At 37.7% G+C, this 10,884-nt stretch overlaps 1 protein-coding gene across 1 annotated transcript; it reads right to left on the minus strand.

Annotated features, from left to right (window-relative positions):
• Positions 1 to 41: 41 nt before the first annotated feature.
• On the minus strand, positions 42 to 6,246 carry LOC131319854 (CDPK-related kinase 4-like). The gene is made up of 11 exons (XM_058350272.1): positions 5,400 to 6,246; positions 3,338 to 3,468; positions 2,938 to 2,979; positions 2,737 to 2,845; positions 2,534 to 2,612; positions 1,801 to 2,097; positions 1,538 to 1,647; positions 1,239 to 1,343; positions 1,063 to 1,125; positions 586 to 753; positions 42 to 502 (listed from the first exon to the last, which is right to left on the minus strand). Exons 1-11 carry the CDS (start codon positions 5,943 to 5,945, stop codon positions 365 to 367), a joined length of 1,788 nt encoding a protein of 595 aa, XP_058206255.1. The 5' UTR covers positions 5,946 to 6,246; the 3' UTR covers positions 42 to 364.
• Positions 6,247 to 10,884: the final 4,638 nt, after the last annotated feature.

Here is a 10,884-nt window from a genome sequence, read left to right on the forward strand (position 1 = left end):
AATATTAGGAGAGTAAGATGGCTACAGAATAGCCAGCCACGTCACAACAATCAATTTTTGTTATATAATGCAGAAACTCAAGTGTTTATACAACCTCAAGAATTTCAACAGATTGCTCTTTTTTATACACAGTATCCATTCCCCAAATGAAGACTGTTAGATCTTGACCACATTTCAAAGCATATTATGATCGCCGGAGTTGGTATGGACTATGGAGTTGTATTGCCCAAGAATCTGGAGATTTTAGGCCTTCTAAATATATTCGCTTTCCCTCGATTTCTTTCCAAAAAATGAAGGGAAAAAAAAAGAAGAAGACACAAGGGGATTTCTTTCGGCGATCCTATGTCCATGAGTATTAGACAAACTATTGATGTCTTGTATTAGAACTGCGAATCGTCACACCATGCAAAAACTTGGTATACCCAAGGAAACTGAGTCTTCCGTCGGAGCTCCTTATCCAATCCTTAAGTAAAGAGTGCGCGGAATGACCCAAATTCAGTTCCTGCAAAGTTTTCCGAGTTCATATATAGTCTGAAAAGTGAGAATCAAGAATACTAAGCAGTTGCATATTAGATAGACGAAAACCTGGGCCAGTTCGGCAACCGAGACGCATCGGTTCCCTTCTTCTTCAAAATACTGGAATGCTGTATTTGCAATATTTTCCCACCCTTCAAGAGCCTCAAGCTGATACGTGCTAATGGCCGCGGCACAGAATTCCTCGAAATCCATATGCTTATAATAGAGTGGTTCCATCTTCAACAACAAAAATTGCAAGCTTTAGCCCCAGATTGTAACTTGTAAGGACCAACATTATGTCATAGCAGTATGAGCAAACATTAACTAACTACGATAAATTCCAGTCGCCATAAACGAAGAAAGATGGACATTAGTCCCCAAAAATTTTCTACTGCAGTAATGGCTTTTCATGCAAAAATTCAAACAACAAACACAAAATTAAGACATCGAAAAAATGGGGAGATGAAGGGAAAACAGAACTTTATACGCATGCCGGTCTCAATGTAGAAAGTTCAAATTTCCAACTGCAAGTATGGAGAATCTCACCAAATTTAAAATATCAGTAACCCTCGACTCCTTCATAGCATTGGTTACGTTCTTCGTAAGGGCCTGCATAATATTTTCAGTAATTAAAAGGTCATGAGAAAACATATTGAAAGATAATTAACACCTTATAGGCAAAGAAAACAAACAAGTGATACAAATGGGGTAACACAACGAACCTTTGTAAAATTATTGAGCGACACAAGCCCATTTTTTGGCTCCAAGAGGCTAAACTGAGCCCGAAGGTAAATCAGTTCATCCTCTGTTAAAGCTTTTGAGAGAGCCTGAAAAAAAAAGAAAATGAGCCAAATAATATGCAACCTAAAACCAACTTTCATGACCCAACGAATAATCAATGAAATGGTTGCCTCTCTTTCTTTCTTCAAACACTCATCGACTGATCAATACCGTAATATATCAATTACAAGCAGCCTAATGCAGAAACTTTGTAAATCAACCAGTATGGGTCGGTAATTACCATGAATGCTGCACGCTTCAAAGGTGTGGCACGAATATATGACTTGACCAATTTGTAAATCAGAATATCGAGAGGCACATCACAGTTTTCAACTTGCAACCATGGGTGAGCTGCAGTTATAAAGGGAATAATTATTTCCAGCAGAACAGAAACAGAAATCCAGATGCCACTATCGACAACAACAAATTATTTACATGTTTGTAAGTCCAGAGTCTATCCCTGTTGGACTAAAAGAGTACACGAGCTGATCAATAAGAACTTACTCAGTGCTTGGGCAGCAGTCATTCTTTTCCTGTGATCCTTGTTCAGAAGCCTTCTGACAAAATCTTTGGCTTCTGCTGATACCCCAGGCCAAGGTGCATCGTCAAAATTTGGATCAGCCCTTAGCACAGAACGAAAAATTCCTGATTCAGTTCGTGCCCAGAAAGGTCGGCTTCCGCATAACAATATGTACGTTATCACTCCAACACTCCACATATCTGCTTCAAGGCTGTATGATCTATGCAGTACTTCAGGTGCAACATAGTATGCACTACCAACAATATCGTTGAGACGTTGATCTGCTCCAAGTTCAAGAAACCAAGATTTTTAATTTTGGAAGATATGCAAAAAAAAAATGTAGTCAAAGAGCTAAATCTAATGCTAGACTGTTGGTATAGCCATGATCAGAACAGCACATATTTCACCCACGCCGGAGTTGCTGGCTCACCCTTGCTGTATCCGTGAACCACCGAGCAAAGTTTTCTACCTCTAGTTTATCAGAGAAGTTGTCCTATACCAACAACGGTAGAACTCCCATTCCACTTCTTCGAATCCCAACGCCAGTATTATTACTTTTTTTTTTTATAAGAACACCACTAGTATTACAGAACCCAAAAAGACAACAATGATCAAGAGTCCATTCGTTTTGCTCCATCAGGCAACAGATGGGTACAAACACCAACCTAAAAGTGCAAAAGGAAGCAGAAAGATAATTCAAGGTCGTTCAGCCGTTACCTGGCCTAATAAAATCCGATAGACCAAAATCAATGACCTTCATAGGAGCATCCTCGGATTTAGTAGTAAAAAGAAAATTCTGTCAAGCCACGTAAGTAATTTGTTAACAATAGAAAGAGTCATGTGCATACAACAAACAACTGTAGGCACTGAGACAAACAAAAGGAAGTACATTATTGAGAAGTTCTGCTCGTCACAAGTACCTCTGGTTTCAAATCACGGTGTACAACACCTTGAAGATGACAATAAGCAACGACGCTTAATATCTGGGCGACAATAGTTTTAGCATCCTCCTCTGTATACCTTCCACCTCTGCAACAAAGTAGTACAATGAACCATTGAATTCAGCATTAGAATAATTAAACACCACCAGAAGTTGTAAATAAAAGTGTTCCATATTCAACCTTGATAAAATTCTGTCTAGCAGTTCTCCACCTTCACACAATCTGTCAAAACAATATCATAAATGGCTTAGAACATGCTTCGAATATGTAGAAATGTTGAAAGTTCACGTAGATAGATTAATTCACTGGCACAATTGGATTCATTTATCAAAGTAAAGTATTAGATATGAAACTCTAAACAGAAGAACGGGCATGAAAATGTTATGAGATCCAGAGAACTCGTGAAGTCCGTTTGATACTGTCTAATAGACCTATAAAGACACATTATCATTTTGATGAACCACATAACTACACAACTATGTCCACACAAAACAAACTTGAGCAAAAAACAGTATCTTAAGTCTGTCTTTTCACCACTCTATATGTGCATGGAAAAGAAACTACAACAGGAATCACGTACTCCATTACGACGTAGACGTTATTTGCATCCTCAAACGCATCGTAGAATTTGACCAGATTCTTATGTCCGGACAAGGCTTTTAATATTGTCACTTCCCTACGAACATCTTCAATCGATATTGCCGTCGTCATCTGCCAAGTGATACTCAGTTAGTTGCCTATCTAACGAAAACTGAAATGAGTTAGTGCCAGTAAAACTATAGTAGACTGATTCTATAATTTGACACAACACCCCATTTTATCTCCTATCAAGAGGATGAGATAATAAAAAAATAAACATTCCAAAAAAAATCTGGTGACAAGACTGTAGGACAAACTACAGCGATATTCTTCATGCGTTTAGTATCTCAAGTTCCCCGATAACTTCATACCAGACAAGGTATACACAGCTTCAATACTACTGGCAAATTCTTGGCTTGCTGTTCTCTCCTTTCAATTCACGGCGTATTCCCCACGAACATAATCCCACTGCTCTACTGCAGTTTGGTAGATCCCAACTTGGTTTACTATTTGTCAAGTATCTAATTTATGGATGATTGATTATCCTCAAAAGGTAGAGGATTCTGGTCTAGGTAACTTGTAACCTCGACATTCACTAGTTCTTCAGCTTGAATAACCTAGGGAATAACCTGAAGACGACAGCGTCAAAAAGGATGAAGAGATGTATTACATGCAGAACAACAGAGCCTAGGGCGACTTGTAATCGATAGTCTTGGAAGAAACTTCTGCCGGTTACCACTATCTTGTGGATTGGCATTCCAGATTTAATTGAAATTGGTCTGAATAACCATTTCTCGGAAAGAGCGGATCCATGAAAGACAACTTTTGTATTTGTGTGCAATATAGAAACATAAGATTTCCCTCATCCAAAAATCTGCTATCCAATGAAACAACACATTCACCAGTAAAAAGGAAACTGACAAACGTTCCTCAAGCAACTCATCATTGTTACAACTTAAATCGTTCCAAGCCGAACATATCCGACAGTCTAAGTCATCTTTCTTGGAATGGTTCACATCATTTCGACCATCTAGGAAAGAACAATCTGGTCAGATTGTCTAAATGTGGTATGGCACTGTTGGTACATATAAACGTAGTCCAACTTTATGCATCAACTACAATAAAATCTTCACCCAAATAATTTTCTCCCAATCCCTCTGCCACCTCCTTAAGAATATCAACAGCGAAATATGAATGTACTGAAACTGGTGAATTAGGAATTTCCAAGCTATATAATACCCCAGTGTCCACGCCCTAGGATATGGAGTAAATTCCTGTTTTCATGGTGAAATGGCTAACACAGCGTCGGTCCAAACCTCCATCCTCAGACAAGAGCATGGTCTAACAATAGATTGCACAATGGGCAGCCCTAAAAACGCTTCATACATAACTGGTAACACTAATGGTAATCGAACAACTATGCTTCGGGTTAGGCTAATAGGATGATAAACCACCCAAATCAACACCACAGGGCATAGTAACAGCTGCATGTAAGTACCATGCTGCCACCATTTGTCACCTTCCAATCCAAGGAAGTAGCAAGTGACAGACTATTGAACTCTTTTCAACTAAGCTAATACCAATAGACGTCCCCAATTCAAAGAGAACCCCTACTTCAAAGATAAAAATAAATAAATGCCCCTGAAAAATCATCAAATTTAGACCACATTGATACTGATTCTAATAGACACGGACTTCGGCCCTGTGGTCTTGTACCGGCCGTTAACATGCTTGGAGTTTCTGGGTTCGAGCTGATGGAATATCATCGACTCACTAACGCTACCTATGACACACACACACACACAAAAAAAAAAGCCACCTTTGGCGAAAACAAAGAAAAAAAAAACCTGATTCCAATCTACACTTCAGAGTATAACCGATTCCATTGAATCATGCAAACAAAAAACTGATTCCAGATTGAATCATGCAGACAAACTGGTTTACAATTTAACCCAAAAAAGTCAACCGATGCCGAACAATTGAACTCAAAAAGTCAACTGATGGCTTAGAGAGAGGAGATGATAAACAGAAGTATGAAAAAACACAAACATGCCACCACACACCTTAGCTTTGGAAATTATCTTCACAGCCACGGGTTGATTCTTAAGCTCACCCTTCTTACCCTTTGCCCAACATGTATGACCGAAATGCCCTCGCCCCACCTCCTTTCCCAATTCGTACTTGGCCGGAAAATTCTTCGGGTACCCAAAGTTCTTGTCAAGATTCCCATCATCTTCGCCGCCGCCTTCGCCGCCGTTTTCCTCCGGTATGGTCCCCTCCATGGGCGGCTTAGGCTGTCCCTGCCTTTTCAGGATGGCCGAAATGATCGGCCTCGCCGGCGACGGCGGAGGGAAAGGAAACTTAAACCTCTTCCTCGGAGTCCTCGCCGGCGAGGGCGGCAAGCCGGCGGGGTACGTGGTTTGCCATGGGCTGGTGTCTGAGAAGGAGGTGGCCGGGGTGGCTTTGGCGGAGTTAACGGCGTCTACTGCTACGGTTCCGTTAGTAGGCGGCGTCTCCGGCGGGGTCTCAGGCGGCGGATGCGGCGGGTTTGACCGGTCGAACACGGTGGAGCCGCCGGCGTAGACACCTCTGCTGCAGCACTGGCCCATCTACACGGCCCACGGATTGTCTGCTGCGATCGAGATCGGTCAAAGTCTGCACATTGAACGGCGGTGATGATTCTTATTACTTGGAGTTGAAGTATATTCTCTCGTACCTTTTGGCCGGCAAAAGACCGTTGGATATGTATACGAAGAAAACCGGATATAAGTATTGTTTATATATGTCGAGAGGGAAATGGGTTGGCCGGTTGGGTGCGTGGGGAGCGAGAAGGTCTAGAGAGAGAAGACGGCAAGCTCAGCAATGGTTCTTTTAGAGAGAGAGAGTAGTCGAAGGACGGACGTAGTTAACTTTTTCTTTTTTTAAATTGATACTGTAGAAGATAATCTTTTACGGTATAAATCCGGCACACTATATTAATTTTGAGAGTTCACAAGATAATCGAAGTTGGCCTATTCGGACAAATAAGTCACAATGGCTTATTTTTTATCCTCATTCAAAAAAATTTCGTATCACTTGGCTTATTTTCATTTTTATGGGGATTATTACATCCTCACGATAAGAAGAATCTAAAAAGTAAAAAATTTTGACAGAAATCCAATTTTTTTTTGAATATATACGAAAAAATTGGCTTATTAATTTTTTTTCGTATTTATTCAAAAAAAATTGAATTTTGGTCAAATTTTTTTACTTTTTAGATTCCTCTTGACATGAGGATGCAATAATCTCCAAAAAAAAATGACAATAAGCCAAGTGATACGAAAAAAATTTGAATAAAGACAAAAAATAAACCAAAGTGGCTTATTTGTCCGAATACCAATAACTCAATCAATACTAGAAAATTCGGAATAATAAATCTGGGTCTTGTGATGATTTGATAATTTGTCGTTTCAAACGCAAAAACAAATAATTTGTCAAAATTTCCTAGGTCCGGCAGGTTAGCAGACACGTGTTTCCACTAATTCTGATTGGGGTTTAACTATTCTTGAAATTGGCATGTAATTGGCAGAAATTGATTTGTACGTAGACCATGAAAGTCAGGTGTTATTTGACATTTGACTTCCTCTACAATTCGAGTTTGAACTTTAGACCATCGGAATTTTATTGCATTAGCAATTTATGAAAAAGTAATGGCTCGTGAAAATGAAAATTAAGAGCTTTTAGTTGTCTTGATACCATTATCAATTGCAATTTGGGTGTCCAGATTGCACCCTGTTTTCAAATTCAATTTTAAGAAAAGGCAAATATTTTTCAACTACGTGAGTCTCATTACTCCTCATGATTTGAGCCGTCTCATTACTCCTCATGATTTAAACTGCAGCTCAGTAGGCCAAAGAAGACTCAAACTTTTTTTTTCAATTAATAGAAGAAATCATTCATCATATATAAAGTATAAAGTACAAATCCGGAACACTATATCAATTGTGAAAGTTCACGAAATAACTAAGCCTAATAACCTAATGAATACAAGAAACCCGTTATATGGTAAAAACAAAGAAAGAAATGAAAAACTCCTCCAAGAGAAGAACACTCACACGCAGATGAAGAGATTCGAACTCCTAGTGAGATGCGAGAGTTCTAGTGGTCACAGTTTCTGTGGCCATGTGGGTGAGTAAAATGAATTTTGAATTAGTAGTGTATTGTTTGGGAGAGAGAGCACAAAATTACGGAGCAGATTTTCTGCAAATACCAATTAATTCAGTGATGAACATATATGGACGGACTGGGACAAAGTTGCTAACTAATCTCGAGATTGTTTTTTTCCCTCAAAAAACGTTTAAAAAAAAAAAAAAAACAGAGTGTCTTTTGTTGTTGGAATTGAGTTAAACCAGTGACATTATTTCCTGGAAATAGATTGGATTATTAATGATGCAACCAAATTCACCTTGGATTTTTTTGCGGTGGAATGATGATTTTTGGGTTATGGCCATCGGGACTTGGAATGTGCGCTGGATGGATGTCCTCTGTTTCCACAAAAGCGGGAACAAAATAAGGAGAAAAAAGGACAAAGAAGAAAAAGGTTTGAACCAAACTTCCTACAGTATCTTGCACATTAGCTCAGGTGTCTTGAACCGTTTATGCACGCTCTGACTAATTTTGGAGGTCGATTTCACCGTTCATTTACAGGAGTCTCATTAAAATCAATGTAAAGCTCGGTAATATAGACTAGTCCCGGAAGAGTTGATAATACTAGCACTTTAGAAATTTCGAAAGGAAATTTGATTATAGAGAAAATTCCAAACTCTCAGACATTTACCACTTGGCCAACCCTTCGGTGCGTTTATATTAAGCTATCCTTGCAAATTATATACTCTCATATAGAAAAATTTACACAAGAATGAGATGACATTTTTTTGCCATTGGAGAAATCAAACTGAGCCTTTTTCATTATTTTTTGACAAAGATTTTGTGGAGTTATACTTATTTATCACAAATTCACAATTAATGTGACTTACATAAAAAAAAATACATCAGGAAAATTGAACTGTGGCATATCTTGGTTCTTGAATGTGAATTTCTTTTTTGGGCAAAGTTCACTTTGACCCCTGTGGTATGGATCATTTGTTGTGTGCTGATACACTCCTCGTACACATAATACCAATATGGTTTGTGAAGCATACATGTAACACCCAATTCCGTTTATTTTAACGGATGTGTATCATTCAGTTACTGCCGACTCACCTACCAAATGAAGAAGGGCATTTATTTATTCATTCAGAAGTTGAAAACTCCTTCGAAAAATGGCCAGGTGCTGGTTTTCCTGGCAAAAAGGCCCCTTCCCAATTGATCATTCTCATCAGCCTGCAGTGATTAATTGATGAAGTTGAATCCCATTAAAAGTGTTTAGCTGTCAGTTGGTGAACTGATCGATGGTTTCAGATCTGTAGCCTAATACTAGAGGGCCTCCTAATTAACGTAAAAATAATGCAACCAAACCAACTGTTTATATTAATTCTATATATTGATTGTTAATTCTTCCCTACCAAAGAATGCTAGCTGCTCTGCTCCTCCTATAATCGCATGGATTTAGCCTGGATACATTATTTCTTTAATAGTATAATCACTTGTATGGACCATAATCAAGGAATCAAGTATCCCAGTTATGGTTTAATGTATATGCTACCTTTCACCAGAAGAATATATTTTTCTTATAACTCGTGTGTCTGAGGCAGCTTTTACAATGCATCTCGATTTATGCTGAGTTCTAATCACACCGCTCGCTTAACCTCGGAAAGCAACACTCCGTATGGACAACAATGGACAAGTTTTAAAGGGATTGATAACACTTGAGAGGTTTCGAACATAATATCTTAGAAGCGAACAAACCCTAAATCCCAATCCTCAAAAAAATATTTATTATCGATTGTCAAAATCCTACATTTTCAACATCCTAATAACATCTATAGGCTTGTTCTTATGTTTGGCGAGGGCAATTTTGTGACCATTACCTTCCATCTTATTAATTGAAATAGTGAACAAAACTCATCTCATATTTGACATGTATATAGTAAGCAATAACGGGCGGAACGACTATAGGAAGCGGGCCTCAATTTTTACGAGCAAAGAGTATTTTGATAATTATAATACCAAAGCATTACTGGTTTGGCCCCTTCAATTCTGTTCCGCTGAAGTTCTTATTTTTTGCTTTACAAGACAAGTCATTCTCTCACAATATATATCACTTTTAATTTCAAAAAATAAATACTTATTTGTGTTAACGGGACGGAGCCTGTTTTATTTTAACCCGTTCAAAATTTCTTTTTTTCATCACAATGTTTCCAAACTCAACATAATTTTACATTTAGCCCCTTTTTATTAAAATTTTGCTTTTGTCATTGAGAATGAGGGAGGGAAAGAAACACTCATTTTGTTCCAAGTATCTCTAACTTAAACATGGATCATATCGTGTCAAAACCAAACAAATGCACGCCAATTAAATGAAGACACCAACAAATTAGTTGAGTAGTAAAGCCTATATATGGAATTAAGCATTCTAACTGGGTTTCACTCTCAACAAAGATTGAAACTTCCAGTACAATTTATTGCTGCACAAATTATAATATCTGCAAAAATAGTTTGGTGTTTTTGAATTATATAACTAGTAAGTTGACGTTGGAAAATTTGAGATGTTCTTCTATATATCTTACTCCTATATTTCTATCCGGTGTATCTTTATGTTATTATAAAAATACGTAGAGAGATCTCATAAAGGATTTTGTTTTAGTTTTATAGAAATGTTGCAGAGGACTAGGTATGAATATCAAATACGAAAACGAGTCACTTATAGCGCGTCAAGATTGGCGTCAATCTAGCATGAAAAGCGATTAGACTAATAAAGTCACCATCCTCCATTAATTGCTCAGGCTTCAGAAAAATCAGAACCCTATATTTTCGTACCGTTAGGTAGTATGGTCGTTGATGTAATTGATTACGTTGCACCTTTCGTTTTAAGAAGTACTATAATTACAATCACACTAAAATTCACATGCCACTTGGAACTCTCAGGGTTCTAATCAAGAAAAATACTATTAGAATGTTATAAACACGTTGCGTAATCATACAAAAATCATAGACGTATATACTGTGACTCTTTTGTTAATTTTTTCTCATTGAAGTTACAAATTGTTTGGGTGGATGGTAAACCACAATTGGGCTTTTCCCCAAAACGACTAATTATTACTATTATTATTTTTTGTTACTAAACGAGTAATATGGTTGTCAAGGATGGAACCAATGGAGTCTAGTGGCGGCGGCCGTCACAACAAGAATTTTAGAAAATATAATTATTATATGTAAAAAGAAATTATCCCAAATTTATAGTCTCTCTATCACTAGATTTTTTTTTAAATTTTTTTGTCATATACTAGTCTTAAATCTTCTTCTTATTTTCTCCAATAAAGGAGACCTAAAAATGAAATAATATAAAAGGTGAGGTGTAATTAAAGGGGAAAAAAAAAGTCTACACTTTAACTGTAAAAACAAACCTCC

The sequence above is a fragment of the Rhododendron vialii genome, chromosome 3a (genome assembly GCF_030253575.1).
Source record: "Rhododendron vialii isolate Sample 1 chromosome 3a, ASM3025357v1".
Taxonomy (NCBI): Eukaryota; Viridiplantae; Streptophyta; class Magnoliopsida; order Ericales; family Ericaceae; genus Rhododendron; species Rhododendron vialii.